This window comes from Mesoplodon bidens (assembly GCF_964165515.1).
Source record: "Mesoplodon bidens genome assembly, contig: HAP1_SCAFFOLD_197, whole genome shotgun sequence".
Classification (NCBI taxonomy): Eukaryota; Metazoa; Chordata; class Mammalia; order Artiodactyla; family Ziphiidae; genus Mesoplodon; species Mesoplodon bidens.
The window spans coordinates 410,170-427,339 of record NW_027672364.1 but is presented as its reverse complement, the minus strand read 5'-3'; the positions used below and the strand labels follow the sequence as shown (position 1 = coordinate 427,339).

The window sequence follows — 17,170 nt, the reverse complement described above, 5'->3', positions numbered from 1 at the left end:
ATTTTTTTAATTTTGGTAAGTAATACAACATATAAATTACGTGCTATGTTACACTTCATAAACAAACCTATTAATATTTCTGCAAGGAAACAAGTGGATAGTCTCACTTGGTTGGTTGAAAAAAGACTACAAATAACATAATAGCGTCACAGTTTAAAGCATGATTTGCTACCAAATAAATTTAAAAATTCTACAAACAAACTTAGTTTTTGCCATTTTTACTTTTTATTTAGGAACAGTAGGTATGGGGTCTTGACCTGAGCGTTCTGTGTAGGGTTGTTGTGAAAGTTAAGTGTGGGGTTTTAAGTCATTTGATTGACACTTGCTATGTGCTCATATACATTACGTATTTTGTCTGAGTTTCTGGCAGGCCCCAGGTCCCACCCAGCTTGCTATTTTTATTGCAAACAGGGAATGTAGAATATATATACATGTACATGCAGCTGTTTTTCTATCTATTATTCATCTATCAGCTATCTACATACATACATAAAATATAAACATTTGATAGAATCTATTCTTTCTCTCTCTCTCTCTCTGTCTTTCTGCGTGTTTTAGATACCTTTAGAAACTCTACTTCAAAAATAACTGTTGATACTCTATTTGCGACACATTAGATTTCCCAACTCCCTATGATAGCATTTATTTCTTACTATTTTAACTTATTCACAAGATTTCCAACTGATCTGCACTAAAAACATAACTATAACTCTAAACAGTCACCATTATCAACCTCAAATAGTGCTCCTCATATTTTTATTAAAACTGATTTGACCTGATTAATTATACACATCAACTGAAGATTTATACACAGTTGAAGATCCACTGATAATGCTGAGTTTTTGTTGTGCTCCCCTGTCTGTGGTGAGAAATCTAATTGCATGTGTTTCTGCCTTGCTTAAGTCATTATTATTCTTGATAAATCCACAACAGTATGTACCAAGGTATATTTGCCAAGGAATAATGAGTCTTCTTTCACTATAATAGAACCCACTCCATTAAGGAAAATGCGCATTAGTAATGTGTTTTTTTGTGCCTTGAGTGAGGACTACATTATGAATCATTATTTCATTTTAGAGCAGATGATGTATGAAAAAATTCCAGGAAAACTTCAAGCCATCATCATTTGGGCTAATCCAAGTGATTCTAAAAAAGCATGTTAACATCACAATTTTACATGTAATGGACCAAGAAGAGAGAAATCTTGTTTCTCATTTGCAAGCCTGCTGTGATCAGCCCCCTACAGTCCCAGGAACTGAGGAAAATTGGCCAGAAATATCCTTTGGAAGGGGGTGAAGTGAAGTTTGCTGTCACCAAGGACATTGCCTCATACAGGGCAATTATTATGAATGGCACTTGCAAAAATGAGCTCTGGTGCCACTAGCATAGATGGAGCTTTAGACCGACTAGATAATTTGTTTAGTGCACTTACTCTTACATAGTTTTAGAAAACAAACATATCTGAAAAATCATATGAATACAGCTGTCTCTAAATGTCATTGAAATCATTTTTAAATGATTTTATAAGTAATGCTAATTTTTTTTTTCTGTTTTCGAAAACATTGCAATGTTGAGTAAATTGCGATTTACTCACCTGAGCTTCACACAACCCTAGGAAGTAAGCACAATGTATATCACTGTATTACTGTGGAGGAAAGAGAGTGTGGACAAATGAAATACCTTGCTTAATATCTCAAGCCAGGATTAAAATTCTAAAGGTCATGATTATAACTACTAAGCAATAGGTATACTTGTTCATCTCGAAAAAAAGAATCAGATTTAAAAGTATGGAGCAGACCTTAAGCTAGAGACACTTTTTGATATTAAGGCAAAAGTCTGGGATTGTGGAATGGAGATCAAATCAGAGTTTTAAAATAAATCAGTAAATCAAGTCATTACCTTTTTTAATCTTAATATTACACATATTACCTGATTTTTTTACTTCTTTTTATGTTTTCTACTCTTCCCAAAACCAATTTGGGCAAAAGAAATAGTGGAATAAGATAGACAGGAATAAGTAAGGGTTATGCTAAATTATAACACTACCTGAGTCAGCTTCCACTTCCAGCCCATATGGATGAACAGAGAACAGGTTTAACTAGTTGATAGTGCTAGAAAGTGAATAAGTAGTTGCCTGAGGGGAGAAAGGGCACAGGAAGGGGAGAAATAAATTTCAAAAGGGTATGAGGAAGCTCTTGGAGGTGATGATGTATTCAGACTCTTGATTGTGCTGATACTTTCACAGATGTAAAAGGGAAGAACTTAAGGCATAACTTTGAGAGTTATCTTCATATAACTGGCATTTGACATATTGAAAGTGGATGGGATAACCAAGAAGCTGTGAGTTTTGGAATTTTCATCTCCCTGGATATTGAAATCACTAAGAGTTATAGAAGCAGAAATTATGAGAATTAGACATCTAATCAAGAATTATAGTCATAGAATGAGAAGCCAGCTTGGGTATCTGAAAACGTCTGCAATATGAAGAGATACAGGATGGTTTACTCTGATGACAGAAGATGCAGACCTGAATGTTTTAAGGAAGAATAGAATAAGGAGGTTCTAGAAGTAGCATTGGGGAGCGAAGCACAGAGATTCAGAAACTAACAATTTAAAATCAATGAAGTGCACAGAAAAGGCACAGGTATATGAGCAGAGAAGTGCAGCGGGTACTGCAGAGTCATTGGATTTTACTGCATTTTTGCAGAAAGTTTTGTAGATTAAGATAGTTGAAGATTGTATTTGAGTAGCTTGGCTGTAAATTGTATTCCTTTAGACTCTATGTACCTGAAATTTACTCTCAGATTATGTCTGTTTTTCTTATTTTGAGGAAATAAAATTTTAACCCTACAGTTATGAAAAATCATTTTTCCAATATAAAAAGTTAACAGAACCCCGGGCAATAGTTAGTGTGTTGATTACTAATAGCCACAGAGAATTTAGATTACATTAGAGTTAACATCTGCATCAATCAAAGTTTGGTTAGCCAGAAGCAATAATATCTACTACTATACTGAAAAGTACTGGTTTCTGGTTCACTACTGTATTGTAAAGAGAGTAAATAAAGAACAAGAGAAGACATCACATTTTAATCCCACTAAGCCAAGTTGACAGTTTTATTGATTAAAGATCAAGAATTACCTATTTAGTAATATTTTCTAAATGACTATGTATTTTAGTCATTTAGTCTACAGAGCACAAATGCAAATGAAACCAAAGTATTAGTTGAACTAGAAAAATGAAAGTGAGCTCCACAGATAGCACATGAAAAAAATGTGAAAATAATTCATTCCAATGACTGATTCCTAATATTTGAAACTTCCACCAATAACTAGCCCAAAATGCACACATAGAAATATATGTGTTACTTTTATACATAATTAGCAACACCATAACATTATATAGACAAAGGATGAATATTTGTCTTATTACATAAGTGTCACACTATTGAATGAATGCTAGTATGATAACAGTTTCCACCTTAGGGCTCTTGTAGCTGGGATGTTATTCGCCAGTCTCTGGGCATGATGGGTTTCTTCTTGTCTTTCACCCTAGTTGTATGTCTATTACCTTAGTACAAATACTACTTATGTGAGTTACAGAGATTATTCAAACCATATAATAAATTCCATCATCAAATACCAGGATTCAAATTGATTCTTAAATTATAAGCATTGAAGGGATTTTCTTTGTCTTCTGTATAATTTTCCTTTCTGTCACAAAGTGCAGCAATACCAATATTTAGAGGCCTCCCCTGGATCTAATGGTTAGCTGTAGATGGTCTACTTCGTGGATCATTTTGGCAGTATCTTAATTCCATTCAGATTTTCCTCTCCAACCTAGCACCATTTTGAACTTCCTCTGACATTCCTTTAATTGTTTTTTGTCAAAGAATTTGCTGACAAGTTCTGAAATAAATTTTTATTATCCTGAGAAAAAGTTGATTACAAACGTAAGCCACTGCCATAAATAAACCAAACATTTTACCAGCTCAAGTTTCAATAAAATGTCTATTTTCTTATTCTCCTTTTAATTTGTTTCATGATTGCTAATGCTTAATCTAAACAAATCAATTTAGAGAATGTTCCAATAATGTTACCCGCTGATCTTAACTCTAAAATAAGCCAGAAATACAATGTTTCTGGTATGGAAGTATGAGATAGGAAAATACATTAAAATATTCCTTTGACTTAATGAGGATTTTTATGTGGAACTACATGTTGTTGATTGTTGTTTATTAAGTGTTAATGCAGAAATAACTTATATTTCTTTAAATTCAGGTGAATGCGGTAGAAAAAGGTAATATTTTATTTGCTTCGCTTCTGAGAATGCTTTACATGTGAATTTAGTGTATTTAGATAATTTCTAAGTTAAAGAGCCAATGAACGTGCTACTTCCAAGTAAAACTACAAAGATCACTTTGGATGGGTAATTTTAAGTATTCACTTTGCTTCAAAAATTGCGAGTAATAACTTAAAAATCAGACTCTCAAAACATAGGATGTCACAGGCAGGCGGCATTCCACATTCAGTGTTGTGTAGAAAAAGAAATGCTAGCCTGACAGAAAGGAAATGCTATGAGGTCACTATAAGAAAGAAAGAAAAATAAGGATGCATTGTTTAAAAGAATGAAAAAGTTACAAAAGTTCAATGTTTCATATATTTAGAAATCATATTCCAAAACCTATTTTTATTTTGGTATTTTTATTGCAGTCTTCCATTGCAAATAGGTAGATCATTAGAAGAATATAAAGCTAGGTCAGAATGAAAGATGGATTATGTTTATAGATTCAATTTTGAGCTGAGCTACATAGTATTGAAGATGAAAGAATAATGATTACTAATTTCAGCATATCACTTTAGAGTTAAGAGACCTTCTTAAGCGGTCTTATTTGACATTCAAAATGACCTTGTCTGATGGTCATTGATTTCATCCTCCTTTTACTAATGAAAAATTTGGAAGAAATATTGAGTAAATCATCTGAAATCATGCAGCCAATGATTACTAGAGTTTGGACTTGATACCAGGTCTCCTGAATTTGGACCCAAGGACTGTCATATATGCAGTGGAGAGAACGACCACTAGAGATATGAAAGTCTAAATAAATACCACTGCAGTTTTCAATGTTATGTATTCAAATTATGAGTGAAGTCTAGATTTTGTTGTTGTTCTTGCTTGGTGTTTTTTGTTTGTTTGTTTCTTGTCTATTCCAGTGGCAGGATCTCTTGCAATATATATAGTTTGGCCGCCATGATTCTTGTAGCATTCAGAAGGCAGCCTTACTGTTACTAATAATTTCACTGTAATTATACAAATTACAATTTCTCTGTGTTTACACTCTGATTTGAAAACAATTAGGAGGTAAGGGCCACTCTTTCGGGTTCTGCACCCAATTTTACCATGGGGAGGGGAGCTTCCCCCATACCACCAAGCAATTCTCCAGACACTAGCTGGGCATTCTACAATTCAATTCAGTTCAACTCAATTCATACACCATTTACCTGATCTACCCAGAGACAGCATCAGATTCCATAAGTTAAGAGGTCAGCCCTACCAGACTGCCCCACCCCACATACCTGAGACACCAGGCACAAGCCCAGGTGTCACCTGTGCTTCTGACTGACTGACTGTAGATCAGAGTTTCCCACAACCTCCTCCTTGGGTTCTATTATTTGCTAGAGTGGTTCACAGAACTCAGGAAACACATTTATTCACCAGATTACCAGTTTTTTAATAAAAAGATATAACTCAGGAACTGCCAGATATGTAGGGCAAGGCATGGGGAAAGGGTGGGAGCTTCCCTTCGCTCTGAGAGCACCATTCTCCCCAAACCTTCACACGTTCACCAGCCCAGAAGCTCTCCCACACCCAGTCCTTCTGGATGTTCGTGGAGGCTTCATGACTTAGGCAAGATTGAATAACTCATTGGCCATTGGTGACTTCAATTTCTAGCCCCTCTCCCTTCTCTAGATGTCCTGGGGTGGGACTGAATGCTCCAACCCTCTAACCACAATGTTGGTTCTCCTGACAACCAGCCCCCATCCTTAGGTGCTTCCAAATGTCACCCAGTTGTGTTAACATAAACCCAGTTGTGGCACAAAAGAGCTTGTTATGAATAACAAGACGCTTTATGGCTCTGAAGAGTTTTTTAGGAATTGAGGACAAAAGACTAAATATTATCACAAAAATGCTACCATTGTTCTTATTTATCAAGAAATTCCTCTTACGATGAGCAAATGAGCGCGAGCGAGGGCATGAAATTTAAATTCCACTCAGGGGAGAAAGTGCTGTGCTTCGAGCCTGACCCCACCAAGGCGCGAGTGCTGTACGATGCCAAGATTGTCGATGTTATTGTTGGGAAAGACGAAAAAGGCAGAAAGATCCCAGAATATCTGATCCATTTTAATGGTTGGAACAGAAGCTGGGATAGATGGGCAGCTGAAGATCATGTCCTTCGTGACACCGATGAAAATCGGAGATTACAGCGTAAATTGGCAAGGAAAGCTGTAGCTCGCCTGAGAAGCACAGGAAGAAAGAAGAAGCGCTGCAGGTTGCCTGGTGTGGATTCTGTCTTAAAAAGCCTCCCTGCTGAAGAAAAAGATGAAAATGTTGAAAACTCAATAAGCAGTTCTTCTGATGACAGTAGTGAAGAAAAGGATGAAGAAATAAGTGAAGAAAGTGATATTGAAGAAAAGACTGAAGTGAAGGAGGAACCAGAGCTGCATGCAAAAAAGGAAATGGAAGAAAGAACAATAACTATAGAAATCCCTGAAGTTCTGAAGAAGAAGCTTGAGGACGATTGTTACTATATCAACAGGAGGAAACGGTTAGTGAAACTTCCGTGCCAGACCAACATCATAACTATTTTGGAATCATACGTGAAGCATTTTGCTATCAATGCAGCCTTTTCAGCCAATGAGAGGCCTCGTCACCATCACGCTATGCCACATGCCAACATGAATGTGCATTATATCCCAGCAGAAAAGAACGTTGACCTTTGTAAGGAGATGGTGGATGGATTAAGAATAACCTTTGATTACACTCTCCCATTGGTTTTGCTCTATCCATATGAACAAGTTCAGTATAAAAAGGTGACTTCGTCCAAATTTTTTCTTCCGATTAAGGAAAGTACCACAAACACTAATAGGAACCCAGAGGAGCTCTCTCCAAGCCCACCTTTGTTGAATCCATCCACACCACAGTCCACAGAGAGTCAGCCCACCACAGGCGAGCCAGCCACCCCCAAAAGGCGCAAAGCCGAGCCGGAAGCCTTGCAGTCTCTGCGGCGGTCCACACGCCACTCGGCCAATTGCGACCGGCTGTCGGAGAGCAGCGCCTCGCCCCAGCCCAAGCGCCGGCAGCAGGACGCGTCTGCCAGCATGCCCAAGCTGTTCCTGCACCTGGAAAAGAAGACACCCGTTCATAGCAGATCATCCTCACCCGTTCCTCTGACCCCTAGCAAGGAAGGGAGTGCGGGGTTTGCTGGCTTTGAAGGCAGAAGAACTAATGAAATAAATGAGGTCCTCTCCTGGAAACCTGTACCCGACAGTTACCCCCCAGGTGACCAGCCACCTCCACCCTCTTACATTTATGGGGCGCAACACTTGCTGCGATTGTTCGTGAAACTTCCAGAAATCCTTGGAAAGATGTCCTTTTCTGAGAAGAATCTGAAGGCTTTACTGAAGCACTTTGATCTCTTTCTGAGGTTTTTAGCAGAATACCATGATGACTTTTTCCCAGAGTCTGCCTATGTTGCTGCCTGTGAGGCGCACTACAGCACGAAGAACCCCAGGGCGATTTATTAAGGTTTTGATGGTTCTGGAAGAACAGCTTCTCTATCTAGCTTTGCACTCTCGGGTCCCGATAAAGAACTAGGGAGTTGGTGGGCCTTCCTTAGAGCAAATGCGACACCCGCCTTGGGGGGGTGTGGCAGAGGCGGGCCCATTTGTTTGAGTTGCTTACCTACCGTAGTTATTTCTGTTAAGGATTACTTCCTAGGTACCTGAACGGCCTCCAACATGTGACCCTTGCCACGGTACATGTCATCTGTGACGGCGGGAAAAGAGCAGCTGTGTTCACAGTGAAATGTTCACGAAAGTGTGCGTAGGTTGGGCTGTTTCAGTAGACGGAGTTACTTTTTAGCAATAACCACATTTTTAAACTATTTGTTAGCATTAAACAAAATTGTTTTGCAAACCGTTTTCATTCTTGTGATGAGGCTGAGCAACAAAACATTAGTTTTACTTGGAAACCGAAAAGTAGTCCCAGAATATTTTAGAGGGGGTTGATATTGATGGCAAAAAGAAAATTTGCAGCTATACATTTGCTTGTTACAGTTCCTTTTCTATAAAACCTTATTTTTGGTGATCTAAATAAAGCATTGCCTGAAAAAAAAAAAAAAGAAATTCCTCTTGTCCCATTATCTCTACGTGGCATGACAAACATTTGTTTACCAAGCATTGGTTCTTCCCATCTCCCTATAAATTGTCTTCCTCCCCTTTGGAATCCCAGACCCCTACCTCTTCTCCTTAGCTCAGCATGGCACACAAGCCTTAACTGCCTGTCTTGAATCCTCTCAATTCTATGTGAGGCTCCATATACACAAAATTTCATTTTTTTCTCCTGTTAATGTCTTATGTCAACTTAATTAGTAGACCAGGCAAAAGAACCTACAAGAATAGAGGAAAAATGTTTCCTCTTCAACAGTACTAATATCAATTTTTTAGTTATGGACATTGTACTATAGTTTTATAAGTGGTTATCACTAGCCGAAGTTTGGTAAATGTTACAATGTAATCGATGTAGTACTTTTGGAACTTGCCATAATTACATAATTATTTCAAAATACAAAATTGAAAAAAAATTCTCAAATGTAAAACAATGTTTCTTCTTATGAGGTAGCCTTTTTACATAGTACAAAAGCCTGCTAAAATGATGTAATCTGAAATATAACAAATACATCAGCTTAGATAATTATAAAATCCAAACATTATGTAGAAAATAAGATATATATTTTAAAATTTCTTAAGTATTCTTTTATCCATGGATGAATAAAATATTTATTCAAAAGTTAAGTCTGAAATAGAATCATTTATTCAGTCTTTCTTCAATGAACATTAGTTGAAAGCTCACTAAGTGCTTAGAGTTTATTGGATAACCATTGCTTGGATTGCTTTTTGGAATGATGAAATAGCTATATACGAAAACTATGGCAGGGGAATTAGCAAAATGGGGTACTGGGAGGAGTAGCCCTAAAATTTCACTATAAGTAACTATCATAGAGGCCAAATGAAACCTGAACTACTATATGTCAACAAGATCATAAAGAAGGTTCAGACTCTGCTCACTCATAAGTTATAGCCTGTAACTTTATGGCCTCATTGTAAATGATATTGCATTTTTATGCTTGAATTTTTCATATTAACTTAATACAAAGTAGCAACATAATAAATATTTTATAACAAATTGTCTCCTTATTCCTTTAATAAGAAGAATCAAATGGCCCCAGCTACTAGTAAAATCTTAATGGAAACTTTATAACTATTTGGGAATGTTATTCTTTTCCCTTTGTTTTCTGTATCAACTATTTACATTTCTAGATTCTTTGATTTTGTAGATCTTTCTCCCATCACTTTTGAGATGAAGCTCCTCTATCTCAGAAGAACTTTTCTTGAAATAGATTATCTATTTTAAAAATACAATCATAATAACTAATAAATTATAGAAAGTTGTTTTTGTCATTTATTCATACTAGTTTAACAGAAGTGGGCTTCTCCTACATAACAGGATTTGATTCTCAAGAGTAGTATTTTCCAGTAACTATGAATAATATTAAACATGCAAAATAAGTACTATTGAAAACATATGCGATATTTAGGGGAAATGAAACATTTTTGCAAGTGTAATTATAGAGAGTGCTTTGTTCCTTTTATATTTTAGTTTTCCTCCACTTGTTTTGCCTTGAGATGGAAAAAAATGCTTTCGATCATATTCCCTTTGTAGTGTTTTGGAAGACTTTGGAGAGAGAGGAGTGTTGCACTTGTGAAATCATTTTTAGGGAAACTAGTATGTGAATCGTAAGAGCACTGTACCCGTTCCCATTTTATTTTTCTGGCTAGTGTTCCTGAATTCAGCACTATGCAATTATAGTAACTGCCAAAATGAACACTAACTCAATAGAAATAAGAAAACGGGCCCACTGTTCTTGCTTTTGAAAAGTAATTACTTACTGGCATCAAGAAAATAAGAATCGTCATGTAAAAAATACTAAATAGGAATACTGGAAAATTTTATGGCAGCACATGAAGCTATTTTGACTATCTTGTGTAAAACAGGTCAACAGGAACCATTCAACATAACGTGTCTGAAATATCTAAATATCTCTGAATTGCTTTTTTCCGTTGTATTTCAGCTTTCTTAGAAAGTCAATTTTGGTCTGATATGAAGAGACAGAGGAAACATTTTGTAAAGTGTTTTTTAGTTTAGAAACCCTGCCTTACATTCATCATCTCCATAACTAAACCTAGGATTATGTTTACTGCCCCTCGAAAATTAGTCTTCTCCAGCTTGTGTAGTTTTGCAGTTTCCAGCGCATAACTAGGTCCTTCTAGCAGTGATTTAAAAAACAAACAAACAAAAAACACTCTAGGGTTCCCAGGGACAGTTTAAATATTCATGGGAGAGGACCAGCTCTTATTCTAGCAATTTATGGGTGAGGTCCAGCCCACAATTTTATGATGTGCCCCCTCAAAGGATCAGACAATCTCCCTGCTGTGTTTCTTCCTCTTCCTCAAGAGAGACAGCCCTCAAGAGAACGCTCCACTCATGAAGCAACACTAGTCTGATAGATCAGATTTATCATTGTTTACAATTAATTTTAAGTGTTTACAAGAATAGTTTACTTCAAAAATTAAAGAAAAATATTAATGTAGATATTTCCATACTTTCATAAAGCATTCTGAACAACATAGTAGAAATCACGTCTTGTTGGGAATTAGACTGAGGTTCTCATTGGTCTTTTTTTTTTTTTTTTTTTTTTTTTTTGCGGTACTCGGGCCTCTCACCGTTGTGGCCTCTCCCGTTGCGGAGCACAGGCTCCGGACGCGCAGGCTCAGCGGCCATGGCTCACGGGCCCAGCCGCTCCGCGGCACATGTGGGATCTTCCCGGACCGGGACACGAACCGGTGTCCCCTGCATCGGCAGGCGGACTCTCAACCACTGCGCCACCAGGGAAGCCCCTCAATTATGCTTTTTACCTTGTCGGTTCTTCCCCCAGGTATGTTTGTGACTCATACTCTCATCCTCTACATCTTTACTCAAAGATTGCCTTCTCAGTACCATTAAAACAGGTCACTCTTTTTAAAATCACGCATCATCCCCTTTTCCAATTCTCCTGATGGCCTTTATGACACTCATTTACTTTCATGTATTTATGTTATAAAAATTCTTAAAATGTGGTCTGCAGCATTCAATGAGTCCTCAAGGCCTTTATAGGTTATCCGGAACACACAGACTATTTTCATAATAATGTGATGGCATTACTTGTTTGTTTCTCCACTGTGTTGCCATGTGCATTGATGACACAAGAGCAATGGTGGGTAAAGCTGCTGGCCTTTTGGCACAAATCCAGGGATGGCACCGAACTGCAGTGGTCGACTAGTATACTACATTCATGAATGGTCACTTTATTCTTCATCGTCATGTACCTACACATTTTTAAAGGCAATCCTATTTAAGAAATCTCTTGAAAAATCGATAGCAATTACTCATTTTCATATATCTGGATCTTCAAGTGGACCTAATTTTAATCTTCTGTAGATGAAATGGGACGTGTGTATAAGTACTTCTATTACACAAAGGTCATCTCGAGGAAACACACTTGTGCAATTATTTGAGATGCAAGCCAAGCCAGCTGATTTTTTAAAAAACATTTATTTTTACTTGAAAGAACAAGTGACAGACAAACTATGGTTGTTCAGACTTGGGTATTTCCAGATATTTCTTGAAAATGAACCAAGTGAGCCTGTCCCTTGAAGGAAAACCCCTGACAGAATTCCTTGCCTCTTGTGTGGGTCTCAGCCTACTGATGGTGATGTTCTCTGCTACCAATGCCTGAGGGACTCACCTGGTCTGGTGCCAACAGACATCCCCTCTCACCACCACCAGGGCCCTTGTTGTGACTGGGCAGACTTCCCAGTTCTTATTAGGATTACAGGACGTACCTCAGCAAAACCATCAGGAAGCTTCGAATAAGACAATTTATTACTCAAAGTCCTGGAAGGTACCTGGTACACCTGAGGCTCACACAGCAAGTGTCGTGGGTAGAGAGAAAGAGAGGGAGTGTGGACTTGGACTCTGTCTTTTATAGGTGGGGTGCCTAGGATTTTGTGAGCTAACTCTTTACTGGTGCATAAACATAAGGAGTTGGAATTAGGGTGAGGGTAGGGAAAAGCTGTCGGTTATCTAGGTCACTCGGGGCTTGCTTTCTTTTTTCTTTTTTTAATTGTTATTGGAGTATAGTTGACTTGCAATGTTGTGTTAGTTTCATGAGTACAGCATAGTGAACCAGTTGTATATATACTTATATCCACTCTTTTTTAGATTCTTTTCCCATATAGGTCATTACAGAGTATTTCCCCCATGATAACCATAAGTTTGTCTTCATCTGTTACTCTATTTCTATTTTGTAAATAAGTCCATTTGTACCTTTTTTTTTTTTTAGATTCCACATATAAGTGATATCATATGGTATTTGTCTTTGTCTGACTTACTTCACTCAGTATGACAATCTCTAGGTCCAGGGCTTTCTAAAAGGGGACCTTCTTGGGTAGAACAGTCTGGTTCCTTATCTAGTTATTTTGACAGTAGCTGTGTCACACAGCTGGCAATATGTTTATTCAAGATAAATAAATGCCTTTAAAATGGATGCCTTGGTAATCAAAAGCTTAATGTTAGGCATTTACATTACAATTAAAAAGGTTAATGCTAGGCACTACATTGCCAATATACAATTAAATTTTTAAGCAAAATTTAGCATTTTAGAAAACTTGTATCAGTGTCCCAGTATTAATGGCTTTTCTGATGAAATTGGTAGTGACTTTTTATATTGTATAATGAAATATGTCAACATAAGACATAATCACCATTTTCTTAATGGCTAATATATGAAGTTACAAAATCATGCATATGTGAGAGACCCATTCAAAGTGAAAGAATCACCAGTGGATTTTAATGTAAGAGAAAATGAAGAATTCATTGCCATAGTTACAGATTCCACTTTGCAAACAAACTCTAAGAAATTAATAGTTATTTAGTGTTGATGTCATATCAGAGAAATATATCCAGCATCATCTTTAAAGGCTGGTAAAATACCCTTCTCTTCCAACTACATAACTGTATGAGGTGAGCTTGTCTTCATTTTCTTCAAGGAAAACAACATATCTCAATAGACTGAATGAAGAATGCAATACATAAATCCAGTTATTATCTAATTAGTAAGATATGCAAAAAAATAGATTTGCAAAAATATAAAACAATGCCACTCTTCTATTTTTATATTTTGGATTTGAAAAGTATAGGTTTTTTATAAAAGTAGGTTAACCTGTAATAGGTTAATTATTGTCACTTTTAAACAAATATATTTATTCTAAAAGTTTATTTTAATATCTAATATGGTAAATATCAACAGATATCAACATAGACAGAAGCTTTTTGTGATCTGCAACCATTTTTAAGAGAGCACAGAAATCCTGACTCCAAAATATTTGAGAAAAACTCTTCTAATATTTTATTATTCATTTGTATATTATGCTTATTGTGTCTTGGCCTATATCAATTACTTGTTACTATAGAACAAACCACTCAAAATCTCAGTGGCTTAAACCAACAATGCTCAAGCCACTGAATCAGTGGGGTATTTCTGCTGGGTGATCTGAGCTGGACTCAGGCACACAGAGCTCTGCTTTGATAGTGAGCTTGGCATTAGAAAAATAAACTCAAAAAAGGAAAATTTTTGACAGTTTTGGCTTCCAGTGTATCCCCATTGCCTAGAAGTGCCCTTGTCATCCTGCATGATCAATAAACAGTTGCAAGGTAACAAAGAAATTGCAAGAGGTGCTAATCTGACAGAAATTAAGTATCATATCATTGTTTGTTCTCTTGGACATTGAAACATACTAGTATTTGCCAGGTGAAGATTGCTAACATAATTTAAGCTCCTTGAGAATGAGAACTAAACTCAGCACCTTATAAGCCCTCAATAAATATTTGGTATATTAAGAAACATCTCCTTAATGAATGGAAAAAAAATTAAAATATTAAAAGAAATAGAAAAATTATTATATTTGAAAAATTAATAATTTATTTATCTGCTTACCTAATGTTAGTTAATACTTCTAAGAGAGGTAATTATGTAGACATATATTTTACATAGAAAAAACTAATCATGAGTTATATAAAACAAAACCATAGATAGGAACATGAAAAAGGAAGACTCAAGTTAATGCTGGCATTAACTTCCTTTTTTCCATATTTGCTCTTTTACTCTCTGTCATTTGTTATACACCAAGGAGATAACAGTGTTTCTAAAGATTCTCCCCAAAAATTAAATCACCAATTTTTAATAGCGCTATCATTTATAATTTTGGAAAACACAAACAATAAAAAATCAGAGCAAAATCAGTAAGTCAAATGATGCTATTAAAATAATAACTATGCAATTATGTTATTGTAATTTTTTAAAAACCAAAGTACAAAATGCCAAATTGAAATTATATAGAATATATGTAAATAAATTTCTTTTCAGAGATAGTACTGTCACTTCTGAATGTGCATTGACTTTTGTAGCTATTCTTTCTTCAGTTACTGAATGAAAATAATATTTGCAAGAGCGATTTTTATCTTCACCTCAAAAAAAGGTATGCTTAATACATCCACGTGTGGTAGGAAAAGTATATGTGCCCTTTATTAGAAAAGCTTCATAAATAATTAATGTTCTCTAAATCATCATGCATGCCTGAGGACTAGTAGAAATACAGTTACACACTAGTTTTTAAAGATCAGAGTTCTAAAACATTCTTCTTGCCCAAAGTTTCACAATGGGCAATGATAAAATATGCTTGGCCTACTGGCCCCTCTGTTGGACCTTGCTAATTGTCTAGGGCAGACAAAATTTTCAGAGGGCCACAAATGGTGTGGACTTTTAAAAAGTATTCTCCGCTGAAATATGATGGTTACAAAATGCACTCAGTTCTTTAGTTTGACTAAAATATCTTTCAGATAGAAGAGCAATGAAATCGACCTTTCTAGGTCTTTTGGCTAAGTTCTGAGTAAAAAGCCACATAAAATTCAGGTCTTAAATGACAGTTAAAAGCTTGAAAATGTGTAGGCAAACTAAAACCATTAAAATTTCATTTGTAAGCTAAGCTATTCAATCTAATAGGTACTCTTCACATTTATCCAATCAATATGGATAAAATGCAAAATTAAAAATCAGATATAGTCTATAGATCATAGAAAGCTATCTCACTCATAATTGTGTTCTTTTGATACTGGCTACTGCCTAATACAAGCAATTTTGTGTAATATTATAGGAAAAGAATCAGAAGATTATTCAACCCCCTAGTGAGAAACAGCAGGAATCTTATCTGTGCTATTCTTGATTGCTCCATAGTCTTTTGAAATTTTGATCTTGAAGAAAAAGAATACTAGAATATTTTGCAATCTCACGTTAGTTTTTCAGTGAACCAACTTACAGCTAATAAGCATAGACTCTTTTTACATATTATTTTTCAGGCTACATTACATCTTACTGCAATTAACAGAACCCACAGAAAATAAAATAGCATGTGATTACTTATAGGACGTGTCTGAACCCAGGAAATTAAAAAAGAAATAAAAAAAACTCACTCTGCTAAAAAACTTCGAAGTAAGAAAAATATATAGACTATAGTAATTGGAGGAAAAATGCCTTTGCCAGTATGTCAGTTTGGGAAAAATTTAGGCAATAATTCATTTGTAATTTTTGGAAGTAAGTAGATAAGAAAAAAGACTTTTAAAATATGATTTATATGTTTTTTAATAAACATGTACTATTTAAATATTATTTCTTTGTAGGGAGGGTTATACATACACACTTGCATGTGCATGTGTGTGTAGACACACACACACACACACACACACACACACACCACCACCACCACCATGTATTCTTCTCCAGAACATAGAAGTTTATAAAGGTACACATTAAAGTCAGTAACTTCTAATCATTTTGCTGGGAAAATAAATTAAAAAATTAAATGTGTGATTTTAATCTCCCACATATTTTATGATGTTTCTTTACACTACAGCAATAAAAAAGAAGTTCATGTAATGTCAATGCTAATAAATATCACAGACCCCAAAATGCCTCGTGATTTTTTTTCAGTTTTGCTTCTGGTCATGGTCTTCTCACCATCTTACTTAGAACAATTGTATTCTTTATAGTCCAGCTCAAATTGTACCTCCTTGAAGCCTAGAGAGCAGCAGTCTCTTCCATCAAGGAAGTGATATGACACTTTATATATTTGTCTTGTTTTTGAATTCATTTATTCATTCACTCAACAATGCCTACTTCATTCAGGTTACTGTTATAGATACTGAGGAAACATCTTGGATCCTGTACTCAAGGATTTTTTTTTTTTGTAATTTAGGTAAATCATAAATGAGTAACTATTTGTGTCAGCCTGTAAGTGGTATAAGAGGAAAACAAGCATTGGGTAAGTGGGTAAGGATGCTATTTTCTATTGGGTAGCCTAGGAAGGCCTTTCTCATTCTGTTGTCTTCCCTCATCTGTTTATAGACTTGTCACTTACTTGTCACGTAGTGTTTATGGCTTTTATTTCTTTATACAACCTCCAGAGTTCCAGCTGTTACGGGGATTGCCTGTACCCATTCACACCCATCTATGATGTTTCCTTCCACAGAGAAGAAACATAGCACTGCTGGGTTCTCTTCATTCCTCTCACATCCTCTCATAATGGCATGTATTCAGTTGCATAATGATCGTGCTTAAGCCTAGCTCTGTTTTTTCCTCTCCTCTTTTTCTAGGGAGCCACCTTTGACAAAGTGTGTGTAGGTAGGATGGTTCTAAACTGTGATTGTCTGAGTGACTCTGTCTATATCCAGGGTCTGT

At 36.0% G+C, this 17,170-nt stretch overlaps 1 protein-coding gene across 1 annotated transcript; it reads left to right on the top strand.

Moving 5' to 3' along the window:
- Nucleotides 1–6,232: 6,232 nt before the first annotated feature.
- LOC308610320 (MSL complex subunit 3-like) lies at nt 6,233–8,567 on the top strand. The gene is made up of 2 exons (XM_081259498.1): nt 6,233–7,806; nt 7,986–8,567. The coding sequence occupies exon 1, from the start codon at nt 6,237–6,239 to the stop codon at nt 7,803–7,805; it is 1,569 nt and encodes a 522-aa protein (XP_081115624.1). The 5' UTR covers nt 6,233–6,236; the 3' UTR covers nt 7,806; nt 7,986–8,567.
- The last annotated feature ends 8,603 nt before the right edge of the window (nt 8,568–17,170 follow it).

Coding starts and splice junctions, on each gene's coding strand:
- LOC308610320 (XM_081259498.1), top strand. CDS start 6,237: ATGAGCGCGAGCGAGGGCATGAAATTTAAATTCCACTCAGGGGAGAAA.